This window comes from Papaver somniferum, chromosome 3 (assembly GCF_003573695.1).
Source record: "Papaver somniferum cultivar HN1 chromosome 3, ASM357369v1, whole genome shotgun sequence".
Taxonomy (NCBI): Eukaryota; Viridiplantae; Streptophyta; class Magnoliopsida; order Ranunculales; family Papaveraceae; genus Papaver; species Papaver somniferum.
The window spans coordinates 96,463,253-96,489,314 of NC_039360.1; the positions used below are offsets into that span (position 1 = coordinate 96,463,253).

At 37.7% G+C, this 26,062-nt stretch overlaps 1 protein-coding gene across 1 annotated transcript; it reads left to right on the forward strand.

Annotated features, from left to right (window-relative positions):
- The first annotated feature begins 4,924 nt into the window (after window positions 1–4,924).
- On the forward strand, window positions 4,925–25,520 carry LOC113359770 (fibrinogen-binding protein-like). Its single transcript, XM_026603350.1, has 3 exons — window positions 4,925–5,173; window positions 24,786–24,857; window positions 24,939–25,520. The coding sequence occupies exons 1-3, from the start codon at window positions 4,925–4,927 to the stop codon at window positions 25,518–25,520; spliced, it is 903 nt and encodes a 300-aa protein (XP_026459135.1).
- The last annotated feature ends 542 nt before the right edge of the window (window positions 25,521–26,062 follow it).

Below are 26,062 nucleotides of genomic sequence, written 5' to 3' on the forward strand. Positions count from 1 at the left end.
CAGAGACGTAAGGAGCGCAACTGTACCTTGAATCAGTGTGAGATTGATTATGGTTCAACTACAGTCCAGACCGAAGTTAGTTTGTAGTAGGCTAGTGTCTGTAACGGCTTAATACAGTGTGGTGTTCAATCTGGACTAGGTCCTGGGATTTTTCTGCATTTGCGGTTTCCTCGTTAACAAAACTTCTGGTGTCTGTGTTATTTCTATTCCACATTATATTTTGTTATATAATTGAAATATCACAGGTTGTGCGTTGTATCGATCAATTGTGAAATCCAACCTTTTGTTGTTGATTGGAAATTGATTGATCCTTGGATATTGGTCTTTGGTACCATCCAAGTTTATATCTCTTGTATTTGATAAAGACTCACTGATTTCTATTTGTTTGAGTATAGATCTGTTGATGGTAGATTTTCATTTTAAGGCTAAAATTGTAAAAGCCAAAATTATGCGTTAACATCCTGCAAAGGATAAAGCCACTAATAAAATGGTGAATACTTCCTCACTGTAAACTTATAGCATTATCAATTAATGCATGACCAGCCTTGTATTCCGCCCCACTCTCATTATTGGTGCGGCATGACGACTGAGTGTTGCTCTCAGCAGAGCAACACGAATCTCCAAGCGTTAATAATGAAGCGTATACGAAATACCCGTACAGGCTGCAGTTCTCGGAGTGTTATACTAACCCGATCGAGCATCTGGACTGTCTACGTCAGTCTTGGAAATAATCATGACCATGCAAGTCGGCCACATAGGTGCAAAATCACGCCTGAAAAAATAATCACCAAACGCCAGCCCAGAATGGGATATCCAGACTGGTGTGGAGCAGCTTGGAAAAGCTCGTGCACATAAGACCGCCTACGTCAGTCTCAAATTCATCACGACCGTGCAACTTCACCAGCATGGTTGGACGGCGTAGATTATCCCATGACCGGTTGGACAAAGCTTGTCCTGTACGACGGCGAACCTTCTTCCTACCTGCATGACCGAATCTTCCCTAACCTGACCAGATTGCAATATACGATTGTCCGAAGTTGGGTCAGCGCGGAGAATTGAGTGTCGCAGAAAAGTCCACTAAAAACCTAAAATTGATCACGACCATCCAACTTTACCACCATGGTTGGATGGCTTAGATCAAGCCTGAGGTGGTCGGACATATACCACCATGCTCACCACCGGCCCAGCAAGGGTCCCACATGGTCGTCCACTCCGGATGAGGTATGTAGCACATGTTTTCGGTTAGCCAAACATGCATGCACACGACCGTCCAAGAAACCCTAATTAGGGTTTGTGTCGCAAATCGATCACGAGCGTCAATTTTCTCATGCTCGAATGGAGGGCCCAGGAATAGACTAAGCAGGTCCGGTGAGTATGAACACGATCACTGTGGGCCCACCTATCTCCACACCTGATCGGCCAAGGCATACCATGGCTGGTTGCCTCGATTCGCACGCCCAAACTAGGCATGGCAAACCAATCTCAACCACTCAACTTCGCCGGAAAAATTGAGTGGTTTATATCACGTTTCTATGGGACAATGAGGTACAGAGTGTACACCAGCCCGCCGTCTGCACGCCTGACTGATCGGCCAATACCGACCAGGCTTGGTCGTCTCGAAACGCGCGCCCGAAGTAGGCATGACGCGCGGCCTTTGCGGCTTGAGATTTCTGTCGCAAATCAATCTCAGCCGTTCCTTTTTGCCTGACAAATTCAGTGGTCTAGATTGCACCTTCATGAGACAGTGAGGTATAGGTGCCTACACCAGCATGCCGTCTACACGCATGCCTGATCGGCCCTGCCAAAAACGTCTCCCATGCTTGGATTCGACCAAGCTAAAGGTTGGTGTTTGAGCACCTCCTAAACCTAATCCGACGGTCGCAGATGTGGGTCGCAAGTCATCTCGTCCGTCCAACTTCTCCATCTTGGACGGACAGCCTAAGACAAGAGTCAGGCGACCAGTGAGGCATCACCACGATCACCATCCACCACTCTTCCACACAAAGTGATCGGCCAAGTCAGGGGGTTACCTGTACAGCCTCCAAACGATCACTCGAAGATGGCTGGACGTGATGCTATTTTAAGATGCTTGATCCGCGACTTACTCCGTTTAGCCTTAAAACAGCGATGCTTCATATATGCTGAATGTATTCAATGCATTACATGCATAGAATTCACACGATATTTCATAAGTATCGACTTCCTAAATAACTTAGTCTAACATCACATGCTACTTTCTGTGGGTCCCACGATCCACACACTCGAGACATAAATCATGTCACAAACTGGGGGATACATACTAGAGTATTGGTCTGGCGGTTTACAGCGTGCAGCGCACAACACGCCATCATAAGAACGTGTCAGGAAGACATGGACGGTTAGTGATGATGGGAGAAGTGGGCAAGATTGATCGTGTGACACTAACACACGCAACTCCACTACTCCATCACTCCACTTCCTCCACTTCCCACGAGAGCCGAGGGTTAGGCTTAATGACTTGTATAAATAGGTTCTCCTCCCTATTTTTCAAACAGAACAAGACAACAGAAACCAAGTATTGATACAATCGTATCCAAACACCAGAACTGATATCTTACATTCTGCAAGCCAGTCCAGCTTTATGATACAAGTCATACACAGCCAACACCTTTACAATCTCAACACCTTCTTCGCTTCCCTCCCTAAGATCAACCCCATTTCCTTCACTTTGTGACCGAAGCAAGTCTGGAACGACCATTTCTTGGTTTAGGCGGAGTTGTACAGATTGATTTCTCGAATCACAAGCACTCCCGTCCAGTGCATTTGTTTAGGGTTTAGATTCATTTCTCATCCACATACCCCAAATTACCAAAACCAGCAGAAATAGTTTTCACCCATAAACAAGATCAAATCGAGAGATAGAGATCTTAACTCCTTGATATACTTTTTATTAAGATTGAGTTTGACAGTCTAGTTGATTATCTTAAAAGTATATTAGAGTTAGTCCATACAGATTGCTAATCGAAATATTGGGTGAGGTTGTTAGACCCCCCGCATTTTCAATTGGTATCAGAGCAGGCAAACACTTTTAAGACCTCAAAAGTCTGTGTTTGTAGCAATCTGACTCTATGAACAACAGTGATATATCTGACTTCGCAAAACCAGATCAGAATCCTTTAGATACTGTTCAAATTTCTGAGACTCCGAACAATTTTCTCATATCTTCCCCTCTGTCAGGAACCATTGTCAACTGGGAAAATCGCCTAGATGTACAACTGGTTGAGCTTTCAGATGAAAGCGACTCATACGAGGGACCAAGTATTGATGAAGAAGTCTCATAATATATTATACTCTTTGGCGATATCATAGAAAAAAAAGATCAACTGCCTACCTGGCAGAATATATGTTTCCTCTCTGTCGTGAAAACAGGAAACTAAAAAAATTCTTTAAAGGATATGATAGTGGCTGTAATCTCTTACAATCAATCCTTAAAGATAGAGATGAAGAAGTCCATTTAAATATTGCTGAATGTGAAAAACTTCAGAAAAGTTTATGTATGTTGAAAGAAAGACTTGCTGAATCTGAGGCAATGTATGACTCTCAACAGAAATATTATAACGACGGAGAATGCTTTTTTCTTGCCAAAAAAAAAACAATTGAAGGATGATTTATCTACAACTGACAGCAAGGTAAAATCACTAGAAGAGAATCTGAAGAGATTCAACACTAGCGCTACAAAATTATCTTCCATGTTAGGAGCATGTAAAAAACATCGTGATACACGTGGTCTGGGCTATAAAGGAATAGACGCTCCAAATACTGGGAAGATCAATTTTGCCTGTGCTAATAACAACTTGCTATATAAAAAATCACCTATTACAGTTAATGTACCTGTAAAGAAAGATTTTCATTCTTCGAAGACAGGGCGTAGGAAAGCCGTTAAAAACACTACCTTCAACTGCTATTATTGTGGAAACAAGGGTCACGTTGAACGGAAATGTCGTTTTCGGATAAGGAATGAAAAACTTCATAATATTCTCATATGGATATCTAAGGAAGTAATCAAGCCTGTTTCTCTCCATACTGAGAACATAGTCTCTCCTAGTAATACATATGATACTAACCCCTTCTACAATCATGGAGGAAAGAATGTCATATGGACAACTAAGATGTTTGATGTTCCAGTAAAGAGAAAAAAACGTCAAAGGAAGAAGGATAGTTCAATTAAGGAAGGAATATCATCTATTCGCAAGGATCACAATGTGTCCAAAGTATCGAATTTCGATCACATTCACATCAACAATCATGCTTCAGATTTAAGAACCAGTGTAAACAATCTCAAGCGAAAAATCAAAAAAAATTAAGGAAGAAAGCATCTTCAGGTATGTCTTGTTCTCCTTGTAATAATTCCTTTGAAATTAATCCTGTTAATCCTCTTTGTGATTCAGAGAAGGGAAATGATGATGAGCTACATGCTCTGTCTACAACTTGACCAGCTTTTACTGTGCATTCTTGTTCCAATCTTATGAGGATGCACATAGAGGTCAAGATGCATCTCGTCTTGAAAAAAATGGTTGTTGTATTTTTCGTTTGGTTCTTTAAATTGATTCCTTCTAAGTATAATTCTACTCTAGACTCCTTTTCATAATGAAGCATAGTTGATCCATAAGAACTCTTGAGAAAACCATGCTTTGTTGAAACACTGAACTTTTCAGTGCTCCTTCTTTTGATTTAAAGTTCCCCGACAAAGCCTTTTATAAGGCTCATGTGCCTAGACGGTTTTTGAACCTGGTTCATAACTGTGGGCGTTTGCGTACCTGGCCCATTAGCGACAGTTTCGGGTAACCCTAGGGTTTTCCTATATGTATCTCATATATATATATTTTCTTGGTATATACTAGTTAGGTAAACGAAGTAGTCTCCTAAGAAGACAAAGGTGCAAACTATGGAAGGGTATAAGAAGGAAGTTGAGAATGAAAAAAATAACATTGTTGAGTTTTGTGAGAACCCTGTTCTTATAAATTTCTATCATGCAATTGATCATGTAGACAAGCAACCAGTTCAATTGTCACAACAACTGGTTGGAAATCTTCTTCAAAATTTTAAGGTTCTAAAAGAACAATTCATGATCGCTAAAAGGAATCTCGAGTTCGTGAGGATCAAGATGAAGGAAGCTAATGAGGAACTTGGTTATGTTCGAAATCTTATAACACGTCTTGGATAGAGTTTTATTTGTCTAGGAAACTTCTTAAGAGAATTTTTATTCTTGTTTTGTTTAAGAAGGATAACTAGGGTTTGTAATAGCCATTATTGTGAGTACACATAGCTATGTCCAACGTTTTTCATCTTGCAATGTTTTTAGATTTATTTATTTAAATTCTAAAGTTGATTTGGAAGATGATTTTTACAGTATTAATCTTTATGGTTTTATATATTGCAATATGTTATGGGATATGTGTGTTTGCGTCCGTGAACTATTATTGTCCCATACGATGTCAAAAGTTATCTCTTTCATATGTCGATATGCATGTACTGATACAAGATCGATGAACTTTTGACAAACAAAAGTTAAGCCTATTATGTCATTTATTGATGGAAGATAGGTTAAAGTCTTTTGTTTACAAGGATTATGTCTATTGTATGTCATTGTGCAAATAGTGATGGAAAATAGAATGAATCCTTGTCTATTCTGCAGTATTGATCTTCCCTGATCCATATTTTATGTATATAATGTGCGGCTCCATAAGTCTTCTTATGTGAGCATTTCCAACTAGACTAATCATAGACTCGTTTGTGGTTAATTTGGTTGTGTATTCCGATTAAATTAATCATGGGTTCTCTTGTGATTAGTTTAATTGAGAACTTTGGATACAAAATCATTTTATGGTTTTTGGTGTCCAAAGAAATTTTTCTTTTCTCGTAAAAGTAAGGTCGCTCTTGTTATTCTTCGGGAATGACATCAAATGGGGGAGAGTTCTTTTAAACTTGCGCTTAATTTCCATATCTTTATGGGGAGTGTGGTTGTAGAATATTTGAGGAGTTATCTTATATCTTTATAAACTCCGTGATGAATACATTTAGCTTAGGCTTTATGATTGCATCTAAATAAAGTTGATATGTACTTTTCTTTAGTCTTGAAGCGTCTCCATGAAAATTTCATTAGGATCCCGTTTTTGTACCTTTGCCAATTTTATTGACAAAAAGGGGGAGAATTAATATGTAGTTCACACTACAAATACATATGGTTTCCGGATCATTATGTAAGGGGGAGTGGTTTTCATGTTGAGATGAAAGTATTGACTAAGGGGGAGTGATACATATCACCATAGTATTGTTGTCAAAGTTGTGATACAATTGAACTTTGATACTGTGTAATACTACTGTGACATTGTATAACAATGATCGAGCATGGTGTAATTCCTTTAAGTGACATTGATCCATTTTGGAAGCATCTAAGTTTCATCCCTCCTCCAAAGGGAGAAGAAGCCGGAGAAGAGGTTGGTGATAACGAAATGGGTAGAACCGTACTAGAAATGTATCGTGGCATGAAAAGCTCCAAAAACAATTCATCGAGAGCTTTTGTTTTCTCATTGTTATGGCTGCGGATCTTCAACAACTATGATGCTAAACTGAACATCTATGGAAATATGGGAGTACTTGGAAAAGATGAAGTTTTCGAGTAATGTTGAAGCACCAAGGAGATCAAGCATGTGGACGAGAAGCTACAAAGTTTTATCTATTTTGTATTCCATATGTATTGATAGTTTTCACTAAAATTGACAAAGGGGGAGATTGCTAGAGCATTGCTCGGTCGAACTCGCAAGTGTTGCTATCTCAATCTTGTTTTTCAAATTTAGTTGTCAAAACTATGTGTCTTGATTTCTAGTCTACTTATATCTAAGTCTCGGACTAAGATAGTTAAGTATAGTTGAGCTCCAGACTCCATGGAGATCATCTTACGAAGACGAAGAACTACTCAAGGAAGCAGTGTAACTTCATCCGACTAAAAGGTATGTGGATACTTGAACTTATCTATCACTCAAAAGTCTATCTACTCTATCTCCTACTCTTGAGACAAAAGTCGTATAAGTATGATAGTTTTCATACATATACATTTGTTATTTCGAGCCGAGTTTACTCGCCTATCTTTTTCTCGAAATATGTGTTGGTAAGCTTTCGCTTTAACCATTTTTCATCTTTACCCGTGATGAAAGTCATGATGGCGTTTCAGTCTTGAAAATGGTTTTGATGACGATAGTTGTGAATAAAGACTATTATAACATCATAGAAGAATGTTTCAATGATTGAAATGTAGAGTTGAGATTACCATCTATGGATATAAGCATATATCGTGTGTTCGCACATTAGTGTATAAATCCATGTACCGGAAACCAAGTGTGAGCATATGTGTGCATACGGTATTGTTGAAGGAGACAGGTTGGGTACGCGTACCCGTACGCGTACTGGCGGAAGTTTTCCTCCCGGAAAATTCTGCTGAGTTTGGAGTTTATGAACTCATAAACCAGTCACCTTAGGTACACGTACCCGTAAGCGTACTGGCGAAAGTTTTCTACCTGAAAATTTTTGTTGATTTTGGAAACCAAAAACCAACTCAATTCCGGTAGCTAAGGTACGGATACCCTTACGCGTACCCAAGCTGGTTATTTCTCAAATCGGTAGTTCATGAACTTAAAACAATAAATTATAAGGAACGCAATCTTTGCAAACAGTGGCTATATTTGAAAAATAAGGGGGTACAACAACCACACCCAATATTTCGCTTAGCAATCTGTATGGACAAACTCCAATATACTTTCTAGAGAATCAACTAGACAGTCAGACTCAATCTAGAGAAAAGTATATTGAGGAGTTAATTTCTCTCTCACTTGATTTGATCTTTACTCAAGCAAATAAGAATTTGCGAGTCTTTATCAAATACAAGGATAATAAACTTGGATGGTACCAAAGACCAATATCCAAGGATCAATCAATTTTCAATCAACGACCAAGGTTGGATTTCACAATTGATCGATACAACGCACAACCTGTGATATTTCAATTATATAACAAAATATAATGCGGAATAGAAATAACACAGACACCAGAAATTTTGTTAACGAGGAAACTGCAAATGCAGAAAAACCCCAGGACCTAATCCAGATTGAACACCACACTTAAGTCGCTACAGACACTAGCCTACTACAAACTAACTTCGGTCTGGACTGTAGTTGAACCCCAATCAATCTCACACTGATTCAAGGTACAGTTGCGCTCCTTACGTCTATGATCCCAGCAGGATACTACGCACTTGAATCCCTTAGCTGATCTCACCCACAACTAAGAGTTGCTATGACCCAAAGTCTAAGACTTTAATAAACAAATCTGTATCACACAAAACAATTTACAGAATAGATAAATCTGTCTCCCACAGAAATACCTACGAGTTTTGTTCCGTATTTTGATAAATCAAGGTGAACATGAACCAATTGATAAACCGGACTTATATTCCCGAAGAACAGCCTAGTATTATCAATCACCTCACAATAATCTTAATCGACGCGGCGAAAGAAGATATCGTGGAATCACAAACGATAAGACAAAGATGTTTGTGATTACTTTTCTATGTTGCCTATCGAAATATAAATCTCAAGCCAATCGTTACGATTGTACTGAAAACGATAGAACAGCAAGATCAGATCACACAACTACGAGAAAGTAGTATCGGTCTGGCTTCACAATCCCAATGAAGTCTTTAAGTCGTTAACCTGGTTTTCAAGAAGAAACCTAAGGTTAAAGGAGAATCAACTCTAGCCAATACAACTTGTATCACACATGAGGTGTGGGGATTAGTTTTCCCAGTTGCTAGAGTTCTCCCTTATATAGTCTTTCAAATCAGGGTTTGCAATCAATGTTAGCTTGGTAACAAAGTATTCAATATTCACCGTTAGATGAAAACTTGATTAGATTCAAGCTAATATCTTTCAACCATTAGATCGAAAACTTAGCTTGTTATACACAAATGAAATGTACTATTTTGGGTTTATGTAACCGTACCCAAACATGAACATTTGTTGGTTCAACAATAGTTAACCAATGGTTAGCCATATGAGCACTTTCATATCAACCATGTTCTTCTTCACCACAACTAGTTCAAATGACTCAAATGAACTAGTTAGAGAGTTGTTAAATTGCAAGGAAATCTTATGTAACTACACAAGACAAAATCGAAGCAAAAACGATTTGATTCACTCGAATCGGTTCATGAACTATATAGCCACGATTTACATTTAGCATTCCTTAGTTAATATAAATAAGTTCACAAACAATCGTCTTTAGATATAACCAGCTTAAGTTCGCAGACTTAGTTCGTGGACTTAAGTTCCCAGAAGGAGTTCTCAAACTCCAGCAGATTTTCTTAAGTCGAGAACTTGCGCCAGTTTGCGGACTGGGTTTGCGGATTGAGTTCGCGGACTGAGTTCACCGCTCTTGTTCCGGTTCTCTTGATCAACAAAGTTCGCAAACTTCGGTTCAAGGAAAAGGGACTTATACATATATGTGTTGCTTATATCCATCATTGTTTATTTAATCTAAACTCTCATTTCAACCATTGAAACATTCTTAAAGGACATTTCGTCAAAGTAAGCAATTTTCAAGGTGATTGAAACGTGTCATGACTTTCGTTACTAGGTAAAGATGAACTTGGCCAAATCAAAAGCTTACCAACACATATTTCGAGAAATAGATAGGTGAGATAAACTCGGCTCGAAATAGTAAATGTGTATAATCAAAGTCTATATAGCAAAACGACTATTGTCTCAAAATAGGAGATGGAGTAGATAGACTTTTGAGTGATAGATAAGTTCAAGTCTCCACATACCTTTTAGTCGATGAAGATCCACCAGTTCCTTGAGTAGTCCTTCGTCTTGTATGATGATCGCCATGGAGTTCTTGAGCTCAACTACACTTTCTATCCTAGTCCGAGACTTAGCTATAGTAGACTAGAGATTAAGACTTATAGTTTTGATCACTAACATTGACAAACATGCTTGAGATAGCAACACATGCGAGTTCGACCGAGCAATACTCTAACAATCTCCCCATTTGTCAATTTTAGTGACAAAACTATCAATACATATGGAATACAAAAATAAATGAATTAACTTTTGTAGCTCCTATTCCACATGCCTAATCTTCAACATTACTCGAAATCTTCGTCACTTCCAAGTATTCCAATGATCCCAAAGGTTGTAAGTTCAACATCATCGTTGTTGAAAATCCGTATCTATAACAACGAGAAAAACAAGAGTTCTCAATCATTGTTATACAGTGTCATAGTATCATTATATAGTATCAAAGTTCAATTGCATCACAACTTCGACAACAATACTATGGTGATATGTATCACTCCCCCTTAGTCAATACTCCATCTACATGGAAACCACTCCCCCTTACATAATGATCTGAAAACCATATGTATTTGTAGTGTGAACTACATATTAATTCTCCCCCTTTTTGTCAATAAAATTGGCAAAGGTACGAAAACGGGATCCTAATGAAATTTCTGAAAGAGACATTTCATGACCAAAAGAAAGCACATATCATATTATTTAGATGCAATCATATAGCCGAAGCTAAATGCATTCATCAAGGAGTTTTATAAAGATACAAGATAACCCCTATAATATTCCACATCCGCACTCCCTACAAAGATTTGGCAATTAAGCACAAGTTCAATTAAGAACTCTCCCCCATAATATGTCATTCCCAAAGGAACAACAAGAGCGACCTTAATTTCAAAAGAAAATAAGGATTTCCTTGGACATAACAAATTACATACAAGTATGAATTTGAATCCAAAATACTCAATTAAATTAACCACAAGAGAACCCATGATTAATTCAATCGGAAATGCTCAACATAAGTGAACTTATGGAGACTCAAAAATACTCAATTAGATTAATCACAAGAAGTAATCAATTTAATTGGTCATGCTAGACATAAGAGAACTTACGGAGCAACAACTAAATAACCAAACGAGGATGATTAATTTAGTTGAACATGCTCGACATAAAGATCCTCACGGAGCAACAACTAAGCTAAAAATAACTCAGTCGATAGTGCTTAACATAAGACACCTTATGGAATAACACAGTATATGCACACAAATTGTGGATCGGAGATCGACCTTATACCGTGGAATAAGCAAGGATTCATTCTATTTTCCATCACCATTTGCACAATGACATACAATAGACATAATCCTTGTAAACAAAAGATTTTAACCTATCTTCCATCAATAATTGACATAATAGGCTTAACTTTTGTATTTGTCAAAAGTTCATTCCTTCTTTTATCGACACATGCATATCGACATATAAAGGACTTAACTTTCGACAAGGTATGGGACAATCACAGTTCACGGACGCAAAAACACATATCCCATAAAAAATTGCAATATATAAAACCATAAAGATTAATACTGCAAAAATCATCTTCCAAACAATTTTAGAATTTAAACCAATAAATCTAAAAACATGAAGATGAAAATGTTGGACATAGCTATGTGAAATCACAATAATTGTTAGAGCATTGCTCGGTCGAACTCGCATGCGTTGCTATCTCAAGCATGTTTGTCAATGTTAGTGATCAAAACTATAAGTATTGATTACTAGCCTACATAGCTAAAGGTCTTGGATTAGGATAGAAAGTGTAGTTGAGCTCAAGACTCCATGGCAATCATCATACAAGACGAAGGACTACTCAAGGAACTGGTGGATCTTCATCGACTAAAAGGTATGTGGAGACTTGAACTTATCTGTCACTCAAAAGTCTATTTACTCTATCTCCTAGTATTGAGACAAAAGTCGTTTTGATATATAGACTTTCATTATACACATTTGCTATTTCGAGCCGAGTTTATCTCGCCTATCTATTTCTCAAAATGTGTGTTAATAAGCTTTCGCTTTAGCCGAATTCATCTTTACCAAGTGACGAAAGTCATGTTATGTTTCAACCACTTTGAAAATTGCTCTGACGAAAAATGATCTGTGAATTACGGTTATATATCGTTCTCTGAGAATGTTTCAATGATTGAAATGAGAGTTTAGATTACAGAACCATTGGTAGGATATAAGCATTGTTGTGGAAACACATATATGTATAAGTCCTTATTCCTTGAACCAAAGTTTGCGAACTTTGTTGATTAAGAGAAATGGAAGTGGCGTTAGCCAAGTCCGCGAACTCAGTCCGCGAACTTGCGGAACTTCTCGTCCCGAGATTTTCTGCTGGAGTTTGTGTACTCCTTCCATGAGCTTAAGTCCGCGAACCCAGTCCGTGAACTTGAGCAGGTTATATCTAAAGTCGGTCGTTCTTGAACTGATGTTTAAATAAACTAAGGAATGCTTTGCAAACCGTGGCTATAAAGTTCATGAATCGATTCAAGTGAATCAAACCGATTTTGCTTCAATTGTGTCTTGTGAAGTTACATAAGATTTCCTTGCAATTGAACAACTCTCTAACTAGTTCATTTGAGTCATTTGAACTAGTTATGGTGAAGAAGAATAAGGTTGATATGAGAGTAATCATATGGCTAACCATTTGGTTAACTTGTTGAACCAACAAATGATAATGTTTGGGTACGGTTCATAAACCCAAAATTGGACATTTCATTTGTGTGTGACAAGCTACGTTTTTGATCTAACGGTTGAGAAATATTAGTTGGACCTAGTCCATATTAAAGGACAATCGACTCTAGCTAATACAACTAGTATCACACAAGAGGTGTGGGGATTAGGTTTCCCAGTTGCAAGATTTCTCCCTGATATAGTCTTTCAAATCAGGGTTTGGAATCAATGTTAGCTTGGTAACAAAGCATTCAATATTCACTGTTAGATGAAAACCTGATTAGATTCAACCTAATATCTTTCAACCGTTAGATCGAAAACTTAGCTTGTTATACACAAATGAAATGTACTATTTTGGGCTTATGTAACCGTACCCAAACATGAACATTTGTTGGTTCAACAATAGTTAACCAATGGTTAGCCATATGAGCACTTTCATATCAACGATGTTCTTCTTCACCATAACTAGTTCAAATGACTCAAATGAACTAGTTAGAGAGTTGTTCAATTGCAAGGAAATATTATATAACTACACAAGACACAATCGAAACAAAAACGATTTGATTCACTCGAATCGGTTCATGAATTATATAGCCACGGTTTGTATTTAACATTCCTTAGTTAATATAAATAAGTTCACAAACAATCGTCTTTAGATATAACCAGCTTAAGTTCGCAGACTTAATTCGCGGAATTTAAGTTCCCGGAAGGAGTTCTCAAACTCCAGCAGATTTTCTCGGGTCGAGAACTTCCGCAAGTTCGCGGATTGGGTTCGCAGACTGAGTTCGCGGCTCTTGTTCCGGTTCTCTTGATCAACAAAGTTCGCAAACTTCGGTTCAATAAAAGGGACTTATACATATATGTGTTGCCACACAATGCTTATATCCATCATTGGTTATTTAATTTAAACTCTCATTTCAACCATTGAAACATTCTTAGAGGACATTTCGTCAAAGTAAGATTGAGTCTGACTATCTAGTTGATTCTCTTAAAAGTGAATTAGAGTTAGTCCATACAGATTGCTAATCGAAATATTGGGTGAGGTTGTTAGACCCCCCGCATTTTCATGTGTAATTTACTTAATTATAATAACAATTATAATGCGGAAACAGCAAGATTTTGTTAACGAGGAAACCGCAAATGCAGAAAAACCCCCGGGGCCTAGTTCAGTTTTGAATACTCTCAGAATTAAGCCGCTATACAAAATCTAATACCAACTTCGTATAGTTGATACCAAGTAGACTACCCTTGCGTACTTAGTTTCCTCAGCATCCTTGTGCCTTCGACTTCTAGAGTCACGCACGTGAATAGCAAGTTCTTTGGACCGTATTCCAAACAACACAAGAAGAATGTGTTTGGTAACCACTCAATCTTTGCTATAAAGATACGTTTTTTGTTGACAAAGGCTTTTCCATTTAAACTAATAAACTCCTTTGTCTGGTTAGTTCAATCTAAACTTTGATTACCGAAATAACCTGTTAGAGCACTGCTCGGTCGAACTCGCAATCGTTGCTATCTCAAGCTTGTTTGTCAAATTTAGTTGATCAAAACTATAGTATTCATTTCTAGTCTACTTATACATATGTCTTGGATTAGCATAGAATGTGTACTTGAGCTTTAGATTTCACGGTGGTCATCGATTGAAGACGAATATCTACTAAGGGGATCTTCAAGGAACTTCATCAACAAAAGGTATATGGAGACTAAAACTTATCTATCACTCAGAAGTCTATTCTATTCTATCTCCTAATGAGACTAAGTCGTATAGCTATATAAACTTTTATATTATACACATTTGATATTTCGAGCCGAGTTTATCTCGATTATCTATTTCTCGGAATATGTGTTGGAAGCTTTTTCTTTAGCTATGTTCATCATATTCTTAACGAGTTTAGTTGGAAACAATTTATTTGTTGGAAACTAAATAATAAGTCAAAAGATGATCATGTGGAAATTGCCTTGAAACATCTTACATGATTTGTGTGAGACAATCATTTGATGTCGACTCGGAATGTTTCGTATTGATCATTAGATCACTTGAAAATTACTTATAAGATAATAGTTTGTGTGAGACAGCTATTGTTGTCTTCTAAGGATGTTTCAATGATTGAAATGGGCGTTCAGAACAAAAATCTTTGTCTGGATACCAGTATGCGTACCTAGTATGTAAACTGTTTTGGTATGATTCAAGTCTGGAAACCTTGTTTGCATACCTAGTATACGAATGGTTTTAAATTTTAAAGTCCGGGAAATCTTGTTTGCATACTAGTATGTGAACAGTTCTACCTGAGTTAGGTCCGGGACTGCTGTTTGCATACCCATTTGCAAACAGCTGGACAAGACCAAAGTCCGAAAGCTATAGTTTGCGTACCTGTTTGCAAACTTAGTGGTTTAAGTTCTAAAATAGGTTAAGTATGTTTTTCATACTCATGAACAAATACGTTTATGAATTAAGGAATGCAATCTTTGCAAACCGTGGCTTAATGTTCATGATTTTGTTTCAATTGGTTCATATGTATTTCTGTGAAATAGTGAACAATTGAACAACTCCATGTAAAACACAATTAGATTCATTTTAATATCTTTCATGATTGATTGATCATCATAGTTGATCTAAAAGTGTTAGATGAATGTGGTTAAGACAAAGATGTTCATATGGCTAACTTCGGTTAACTGTTATTGAGCCAACTCAATATACACGTTTAGGTACGGTTACCCATATCTAATGGTGGAGAGATATTGCTTTGGTTTTAAGCATACTTAGCTTGAATCTTAAATCAGGTTTTCGTCTAACGGTGCATATTGAATGCTTTGTTACTAAGCTATCTTAGCTTTGATTGAATGCAAACCCTGATTTGAAAGACTATATAAGGTAGAACTCTAGCAACTGGAAAACCTAATGCCGACACTTTATTGTGTCTTAGTTGCGACTAGAGTCGATTCTCCTTTAACCTAGGTTTTTCCAAAACAATTATAGGTTAACGACTTGAAGACTTCATTTGGGATTCGTGAAGCCAGATCCAACTATTTTCTCTGTAGTTGTATGTTCAGATCTTACTTTTTCTATCGTATTGAGTACTATCTTCTCTAAGATTTGCTCGAGATTTATCTCCGATAGGTAAGATATAAAAAGTAAGTCTTGATTACTAGCCTACATAGTTAAAGGTCTTGGATTAGGATAGAAAGTGTAGTTGAGCTCAAGACTCCATGGCAATCATCATACAAGACAAAGGACTACTCAAGGAACTGGTGGATCTTCATCGACTAAAAGGTATGTGGAGACTTGAACTTATCTGTCACTCAAAAGTCTATTTACTCTATCTCCTACTCTTGAGACAAAAGTTGTTTGATATATAGACTTTCACTATACACATTTTCTATTTCGAGCCGAGTTTATCTCGCCTATCTATTTCTCTAAATGTGTGTTGGTAAGCTTTCACTTTAGCCGAATTCATCTATACCAAGTGATGAAAGTCATGTTATGTTTCAATCACTTTGAAAATTGCTCTGACGAAAAATGGTCTGTGAATAACTATTGTATAACGTTCTCTGAGAATGTTTCAATGATTGAAATGAGAGTTTAGATTACATAACCATTGGTAGGATATAAGCATTGTTGTGGAAACACATACATGTATAAATCCTTATTCCTTGAACCAAAGTTTGCGAACTTTGTTGATCAAGAGAAATGGAAGTGGCGTGAGCCAAGTCCGCGAACTTGCGGAACTTCTCGGCTCGATATTTTCTGCTGGAGTTTGTGTACTCCTTCCATGAGCTTAAGTCCGCGAACCCAGTCCGCGAACTTGAGCAGGTTATATCTAAAGTCGGTCGTTCTTGAACTAATGTTTAAATAAACTAAGGAATGCTTTTGCAAACCGTGGCTATAAATTTCATGAACCGATTCGAGTGAATCAAACTGATTTTGCTTCAATTGTGTCTTGTGTAGTTACATAAGATTTCCTTGCAATTGAACAACTCTATAACTAGTTCATTTGAGTCATTTGAACTAGTTATGGTGAAGAAGAATAAGGTTGATATGAGAGTAATCATATGGATAACCATTTGGTTAACTTGTTGAACCAACAAATGTTAATGTTTGGGTACGGTTCATAAACCCAAAATTGGACATTTCATTTGTGTGTGACAAGCTAAGTTTTCGATCTAACGGTTGAGAAATATTATCTTGAAACTAATCAGGTTTTCATTTAACGGTGAATATTGAATGCTTTGTTACTAAGCTAACATTGATTGCAAACCCTGATTTGAAAGTGTATATAAGGGAGAACTCTAGCAACTGGGAAACCTAATCCCCTACACATTCTGTGTGATACTAGTTGTGCTAAGCTAGAGTCGATTCTCCTTTAACCTTTGGTTTCTTCTTCTAAACCAGGTTAACGACTTAAAGACTTCATTGGGATTGTGAAGCCAGACCGATACTACTTTTATCGTAGTTGTGTGATATGATCTTGCATCTTCTATCGTACGAGTACAATTGAAATAATTGGCTTGAGATTTTATATCTCCGATAGGCAAGATATAAAAGTAATCACAAACAAACTTCGTATCATCGTTTGTGATTCCGCAATATCTTTTTTTAATGCGTCGATTAAGCTTATTGTGAGGTGATTGATAATACTAAGTTGTTCTTCGGGAATATAAGTTTGGTATTATTGATTGGTTCATGTTCACCTTGATTTATCAAAAGACGGGATAAAACTCGTAGGTATATTCGTGGGAGACGGATTTATCTATTATCGTAGACTTTTCTGTGTGATACAGATTTGTCTATTAAAGTCTTCGACTTTGGGTCGTAGCAACTCTTAGTTGTGGGTGAGATCATCTAAGGGAATCAAGTGTGCAGTATCATGCTGGGATCAGAGGCGTAGGAGCATAACTGTACCTTGGATCAGTGTGAGATTGATTTGGGTTCAACTACAGTCCTGACCGAAGTTAGTTTGGAGTAGGCTAGTGTCTGTAGCGTCTTAATACAGTGTGTGTTCAATCTGGACTAGGTCCCAGGGGTTTTCTGCATTTGCGGTTTCCTTGTTAACAAAATTCTAGTGTTTGTGTTATTTCTATTCCGCATTATATTTGTTTATATAATTGAAATATCACAGGTTGTGCGTTGTTCAATCAATTAGAATATCCGACCTTTTTGGTTGTTGATTTAAATTGATTGACACTTGGATATTGGTCTTTGGTACCATCCAAGTTATCTCTCTTTGAAAGACTCGCAGATTTCTATTTGCTTGAGTAAAGATCAAATCGAGAGATTGAGATATAAAACTCTTTGATATAATTTTCATTGATTAAGTCTAAATGTCTAGTTGATTATCATAAAAGTATATTGGAGTTTGTCCATACATATTGCTAAGCGAAATATTGGGTGTGGTTGTTAGACCCCCGATTTTTCAATTGGTATCAGAGCAGGCAAACACGTTCAAGACCTTACAAGTCTGTGTTTGTAGCGATCTGACTCTATGGACAGAGGTGTTATCTCAGTTAACGTACCACCAGTCTTCGATGGCTCAAATTACTTATGGTGGAAAATTGCTATGCGAGCTTTTCTTCAAGCGCGTGATTTTCAATCATGGGTATATGTTGTTAATGGTTATGATCCTCCCGTTGTGGCAGCTAGAGATGTAAACGTTCCCAAACCTATTGGCGAATACAGCCCTGCTGAGATACTTGCTGCAAAGCAAAACTCCGACGGTTTAAATGCGATCATACATGCCATTACCCCAAATATTCAGCACCATGTGACTAATTGCACTAAGTCGCAAGAAGCTTGGGATATCTTGGAAACCGTATTCGAAGGTAACTCCAGTGAAAAGGAAGCTAGGCTTCAAAACCTTAATTCCGATTGGGAAAACCTTCGTATGGCAGATGAAGAAACATTTTATGAGTTTAATCACAAAGTGTCTGAAATTGTTAATGCATCTTTTGCATTGGGTAAGACTATTCCTGAAAAGGACGTTGTGATGAAAATTCTCAGATCGCTGCCATCTAGATACGATTCCAAGAAGCATGTCATCGTTGAGGGAAATAACCTTGATAATCTTTCCAGAAATACGCTGGTTGGGAAGCTTAATATCTTTGATCACGAACATTCATCCAAAACTAAGGATGTTGCGTTCAAAGCACAAAAGGACACTAAATTACTTGATAAGAGTAAAAAAGTGTATATCTCTGAAAATGATCATTCTGAGATAGATTCATCAGATAAAGATCTTGACAAGTCAGTCTCGATGATCACAAGACAGTTTAGAGATCTTCTATTGAAGAGAAGTAAACGGTTCTCTAGAGATAAGCCTGAAGCATCAGTTAAACATCATAATCGTATTCCTCCTAAAAACAGGGAAACATATGAGATTGATGATGAGGATATGCCTTAGTGCTTTAAGTGTAAAGGATTTGGTCATTTTGCAAACGAGTGTCCAAATCATAGAAAATACACTGGGAACAAAGGTCTTGCTGCAACTCTTGATGAAATGTCTGACAGCTATGATTCTAATGAAGACGAGAAATCAAGTTTGCACTTCTTGGTGAAAATATTGATTTTGATAAATGTAGCAATACATACATCAATCTCAATATTCTTTCAGAAGATAATCCAACTAATCTGGAAGAAAAAATTGACCCATTTCTTGGAAACTCTGTTTGTAATGTTTCAGGTTCCACCATGTGTCTAGCTGCATACACATCTCAGAAGCCTGATTTATATCTTAGTTTGACGTGTTCGTATTTTTCTCTAAAGGGTCATGAACTTTCAAGGTGTTACAAGTACAAACACCAATTGAGGCACGTCAACAAAGTTCAACGAAGAGCAAATCATTTAGCAAGGAAGCTTAAACTTGCTCAGAAGACCGCTGAGGTATGTAGGATCTTATCTTCGTTTAAGAAGTTAGTTTCCAAGGATAAACCAAGACCATTAGAGAAGAAAGTATGGTCAAGTCGTTTTGATAGAAAGAAGTCTGAGGATTCCTCTCAAGAGGAAAATGGTGAACAAATTGTTGTTCACTTCAACACAACTTGATTGTGTTGATTTGGAAATCTTGTCTCATGTGCCTGATCAAAAGAGACAATGATTTTGTACCTCTCAGGCTTTAGGAAAAGTTTTCTTTCTTCTTTTCTTAGTTTTTGTTCTTCCTGTCTATCAACAAAGGAGGGTTATTATCGACAATTCGACTCTTTATAGAGTTGTGAGTTGGACGTGTACGAACCTGTTTAAGGGTTTCGAAACCCTACATTCCTTTTTCCTTCCTCAAAACCTCTTTTATCTCAAGACTACTTATTGAGTTCAATTTGTGATTTCCTCTCACAAACCCATTCGTTATGGATACTCCAAGCATGATGTTTTCCGATGGAAAAGATGTTAATATGATTGTTAAGCCATCAATCATGAAGGAAAAAGAAAAATCTCCGTTATCTCCTACCTTGAAAAGAAAAAGAAGGAATGTGAGGAAGCCAAGAGTCATTCCTTCAAACTCTCAGAAGTTTTCCGGTGTTCTTGAAGAGTTGAAGGAAATGCGAAAGGAGATTCAACAAATAAATGCTTTTGTGTATAAGACTCATGAGATTCAGAAGGCCTTGGTTCGACAACATCAGCCAAGAAGGTTTATTGGTATAAACTCCTACCTTAATGAACCTTATGTTCCAATGGTTGTTGACGACAAGGAGTTCGGGGACGATAAAGAATTCTTCAAAGGTCTTAACATCTAGTAAATCTTCTTGTGGATGGGGCAAAACGATTTGCTGGTTTTTACGGAATTGAGGAGACCACGGTACGGAGGAGACTCCTTGAACCGAGCGAAATGTTCAACCTCACACCGATGCACTGCAAGAAGGGAGTGCTTTGAATTCGAGAGATAAATATGTAGTACTCCGGCCTAAACCAATACAATGGCCGTTCCAGAGTAAATTCGGTCACAAGAGAAGATGGTTTGATCTGTAGGAGGGAAGCTGGGAAATGTGTGGAATCAATGGTAATCAAAGATTGTGGGTGTGTTATATATTCTGAATAAGATAAGTTCTGAATGATTGAAGTTGCTCAGTTGAGAGTAATTGCTCAATTGATGAGGTATTGATCTCGTGTTGTCTATGAGACGTGAGATTCTTGTATATCCAATCATGATTTCAGAGACTTATTTATATTGCTGGAATTGTAGACACCATGATCCCATGAAGTGTGACAGTTGATGGAATCAAACAGTGGGGAAATGGAAATACTGTTTGAAACCAGTTGCTCATCGTGCGGAGACTTGGTCGATTTTCCATCCACTACTTTGTTAACTCCTTCAACTGATTGCACGACTTGCTCATATTCCCATCGTGTGTATGAACACACGTGTCGTAGACCGCCAAACCAAAACCCTAGTTGATATCCCCCGTGTGATACGATTGACGTCTCGTGGTTAATTAGTCAGTTGTTGACTTCATGACTTTATGGGACGATGAGTCCATGTATTTGCTCAGTTGAACATGATTTTGCAAAATGTTCTGAAGCTCATGAATTGAACGTGTCTGTTGAGACAGAGGTATAATTCTCACGTTGATAGTTGAGGTGAGCAAGTATTGCTCATTCGATGAATTGTTGAATATTGAAGGTTGAATCAATATTCCTTGGTTTGAGCAAATATTTCTCATCTGAGCAAGTGTTGCTCTTCTGATGAATTATTGGTAACATGACCAAAATAAAACATTAATTAGAATACTGGTAGTTGAACCGAGCATAATTAATAAGAATACTGATCATGAGATCGTCGTAAAGTTATTAGTGCTCGAATCTGGAATTATGATCCTTAGACTCAGAAACCCTAATTTGATCAATTGATGACCAATTGATGATTTATTTCAAAATCAACCATGGGACGAAGGAGGGTTCGGTTACATGGGATCATGGATTGACCATGTAGTTCCCATATGCTCTTGTGAGCAAATACCAAGGTCTCTTGAAGATTTGGTGATTTGTTGATGAAAGAATGATTAAATGCTGGTTTAATCATTTATTCGAAAAATGCTCGTCTAAGCCTTAGGTGATAAAACCTAATTAATTATAAAGAGGTGAGGGACCGACCAAGGGGTCATGAAACCATCCCTGGATGGTCGTGGGATCGAATGACGATCACTCCATGAAATTCCAAAATTATTTGGAAGAGTTTTAGACCTAATACGTGCAATTGCGCAAATTAGGTCAAATCGTGAAAATACGTGGGACCGGCTCCTTGAAAGCCAAAGAGCCAACCTTGGTCGGTCAAGGTAACATGCTCACGTCTCCATGGTGTCTGTATCTCAGTCCTGAGAATTTTGATATTTTCTGGCGGAAAATATGACAAAATTAGGGTTTTGCTGAAACTGGGGAAACTTCATGAGATGAAGGAAAATAATTATAAAATGAACGAATGATGAAGCGTGGGACCGCTGAGGCCAAGGCATGTCCGTCCGGTCAATGACTACAGTCCGGTGGTGCTTTTCCTAATTTTATATTATTTTTCATGAATTTATGAAAATATCATGAAATAAAGGAATTTGTTGAAATTAAGGAATTTCCTTGAAGTGAAGGAGTTTCCATGGGATCAAGGAAGCAACTAATATTAAAATAATAAAAATAAGGGAGTGTGGGACCGGCAAGGGCATGGCCGGCCGGCTTGCGACCGTTCCCACGAGTTTCCCTAATTTTTATGTATTTTCTGTGTATTTTTCCATGATTTGAAGGAATTTTCCTAATTTGAGAGAAATACCATGAAATCAAGGAGTTTCATGGGATGAAGGAAACCTTTAAGATAATAATAATAAAATAAAGGGGTGTGTGGGACCGTCTAGGGCATGGCCGGCCGGCTGAGGCCCGGTTCCACGAGTTTCCCTAATTTTATATTATTTTTCATGGATTTGTGAAAATACCATGAGATGAAGGAGTTTTCATGAGATTAGGAAAATAATAATAAAATAATGAGGAACCACGAGGTATGGGGCCGGCCGGGATCAAGGCATGGCCGGTTGGCCAACAATCACGGCCCCACGATATTTTTCCCAATTTTGTATTATTTCCTTCGTGCGAAGGATGCACCATGAAACTGAGGAGTTTCTTCAAAACGAGGGATATTTGTTCAAATGAAAGGATTTTCATAAGATCAAGGAAAATAACAAAAAATATGATAAAATATAAAACTGGCATGGGATTGGCCACGGCACAGACGGCCGGTCGATGAGCCCAATCCCCTGGCGTCTTGGTCAATATTTTAATTATTTATTATTTTCTTTTCTATTTTGCATAGGTTCATCGTTTCGTCGTATTTTGAAATACTCGTTCGTACGGTGATTGTTAGTGTATCATCATTGAGTACACTTGCACCCTTTGAGCCGGGGCTTACTCAGAGGTAGCTCAGATCTCCGTGCGTTGAATATTTATTACTAACCCATGGAATTCTGCTGGGAAGAACCATAGATTGAAGTAACGAAATACTGCAAAAATATATGAATATTTTCGGAAATTCAGTGGATGAATCCAAGAATTTAGGAATAATTAACTTATGGCTCTATACTAGCATAGCAAGCTGTCTATGAGCATTAATTATTCTGACATGAGCTTGCTGGAGCTTCATATCCTTTATATAGTCAGGGAAAACTTGTTGTTTGTATCCTGAAGACGTTATCGCTCTATACTAGCAGAGCAAGCTATCTAGGAGCCGTCAATCTCGTGATTCTATATAGAAATAATTACTGAAGTGTTCAGTATTCATGAGATATGTCGTTGTCCAGCCGAGAGACTACATATTTGCATGTACTCCGAGAGAAAGTATTCTCAGTCATAGGATTCGATAAGAGACCCGTGTCTCAATACTCACATCTGATTGTTGGATCAGGAGTTCGTATAATTATGGGTTTACGATTTTAGCCTTTGTCGAAAATCCACCATCTACATTAAGTCCCATGCTTAGTGAGGAAAGCCGTGTTCCTCAGTCAACATTGAATGGTGATTTTCCAGTCATAAACAATATAAGTAATTGAACTTAGTCGTAAGTCAAGAAGTTACCGGATTTTGATAGTGCGAGCATACCATGACTTGAATGAAGATCCCAGTGGCATGATATAGCATCATTCGATGAGCATAAATTGGTGTTGAACCGCTGGTTTGGACGACGGGACCTTGGTCGTTTAGGATTCACGGGCTGGGCCCAATAAGGAAATCCTCGTGAAATTAGGTTTTGGAAATAAAATTTGATATAAAAGGAGTTAAACCTTTTTTTTTATTTCACCTCATGACCAGGACCTTGATCTCTCCATCTCCTTCACGTTCGAGCAGAGGAAGAAAGTAAAAAAAATGCCGGAACTTTGCCGCTAGCAGTCACCGCCGATCATCCGTCCGGCCGCCGACCGGTAAGCCCCTCCCCCTTTTTTTTTCTGATGTTTATAATTTTCATGAGTTGTTCATTCCTTGATCACAATAAAATTATATACATGTGTATATATGAGTGTGAGTTTCGTTGAAAACCCTCGTTTTTGAAAACGTATGTTCATTTGATCGTTAGTTTTGAAAACTAATAATAATCCCTGATTTAGGAGGGATTTTTTTTTAACATATGCACACCTAGATCCAATGATAAAACTTAGTTTATGAGCTTTCATGTGAACCAAGGTTTTATCATAAGAGTGAATTTTCATAAAACCGAAATAAACCCTCGTTTTAAAGAATGACGATAGTACGAAGGAGAAAAGTTTTTCTTTTTTGTGCGTGTACTTGTGTCCAGTGATAAAATTTAGTTTACGAGCTTTCATGTAAATCAAAACTTTATCTTATAAGGTGTGAGCTTTCACAAAATCGAAATAAACCTTCGTTTTAAAGACGAACGACGATAAGAAGGAAAAGAGTTTTTTTTTATATATATATAAAATCATGGTCTGCCCATGAAAAATATATTTGCATACAAAACCGTGACATGCTTTCACAGAAAAGAGTGTAGTTTTTTTTTTGCGTGAGTTGTTACCCACTAAAAATAAAACGTGAGTTATTATTTCATGTTTTGTAAACATATATTTTCAAAACTGATTTTTGGATAATGTTCAAAGTAAAAAATTATTTATGATGAGACATTGTTTTAGTTTTTCATAATTCCATGGTGAATGTTCACGCAGTAGAAATGTTCATGATTTTATGAAAATCTAAGTTTCGTTCGTCTTTTGCAGGTTTCGAAGAAACGAACGAGTTTTGAGGTGTTTAAGTCTTGGATTACTACTATCACTGTCGTTAGTGGAATCGTAAAGAGGTAAGAGTTAAGAATTACCATTTTTGCAGATGGATTCACTTGCATGTTGATAATTTTATGCTCTTGGTTTCAGGAAATGTCAACTTCCAGCGTCGACAATTACGATTATTATTACTCCTCTTCCTTCTCCAGCTCCTCTGATGAGGATTCCAAAGCTTCTGTAGCCAAATCGAAAGCTAAGACAACTCATGATGAGGGAGCAAAGTCTAGTGTACCCTTGAATGATCGCAGGGTCACTTATACTAAACTTATGAAGAGGAATGCTGAAGATGATGAAGCCGAGAATCGTCAGCGCAGAAGGGATCGAATCCGGCGCCGAGTACAAGCGGCTGAGGAGAGACGTCAATTCCTTGATGGGGTACCCTCTGACTCTGATGCTGATGTTTCTGAAGAGGAGACTGCGTGGGTATTTACAGAGCGAAAGATCAAGCCTAACCGATACGAGAGAGAGTTTCGGAGGACCATGAAGCAAATTGAAGCCGAAGCTGAAGCAGAAGAAGACTCGGACTCAGATGATGATCCTGAGGCTCGTCCAGACTTCATCCCTGACGCTGATTCCGACGAAGAGGAAGATAGCGATGACAAATATGATGACTCGGATGACGAGAAGGATAGTGATGACGAATCTGACAATTCGGATGAGTCTGACGAGTAGTTTTACTTCTATTTTCTGTAAACATTTGAATGTTCTTTATCCTTCGTAGTAGACATTTCTTTGATGATTTGGATGACTTTGCTTTAGAGCTAGGGCTTTCTTTTGAACAATAAATATTTTATTAATGTTGATTCCTTATGATCGAATGAAACAGACCAATGTCCATGCGCCTGAATCCATCGTACTCTCCTTTGATGATTTCCGTCTTGTGAGAGGTACCAAAATACGGTTAAGAGACACGGGACGTGTATTTCATCTGCGTCTTCAGTATTGATCTCGTTTGAAGCTTAGGGTTTCCGTGAAGCCCGTAACTGAACTGACTGTTCGTAGAAGATAAACATCCACCGTGTCTAATATATATCTTCGAGACTTTGAGAATGTCATCTACGTGAATATTTCCTCCATTCCTGAGTCACTATCATCGTGCAGAGAAATTCCGATCATACCTTGTTATCGCTATGTTGAGCAGTAGTATTTCTTCTCGAGATGATCCTAAGTCGAAACGTGAAATAGAAGCGTCCATCTCAGTAAGTTGTATACTT

Bases quoted from the DNA above. Each gene is read 5' to 3' on its own strand.
- LOC113359770 (XM_026603350.1), top strand. From the start codon at position 4,925: ATGGAAGGGTATAAGAAGGAAGTTGAGAATGAAAAAAATAACATTGTT. The intron at 5,174-24,785 runs GTTCGAAATCTT...CGTCTTTTGCAG, and splicing joins CTAATGAGGAACTTGGTTAT to GTTTCGAAGAAACGAACGAG. The intron at 24,858-24,938 runs GTAAAGAGGTAA...TCTTGGTTTCAG, and splicing joins TCACTGTCGTTAGTGGAATC to GAAATGTCAACTTCCAGCGT.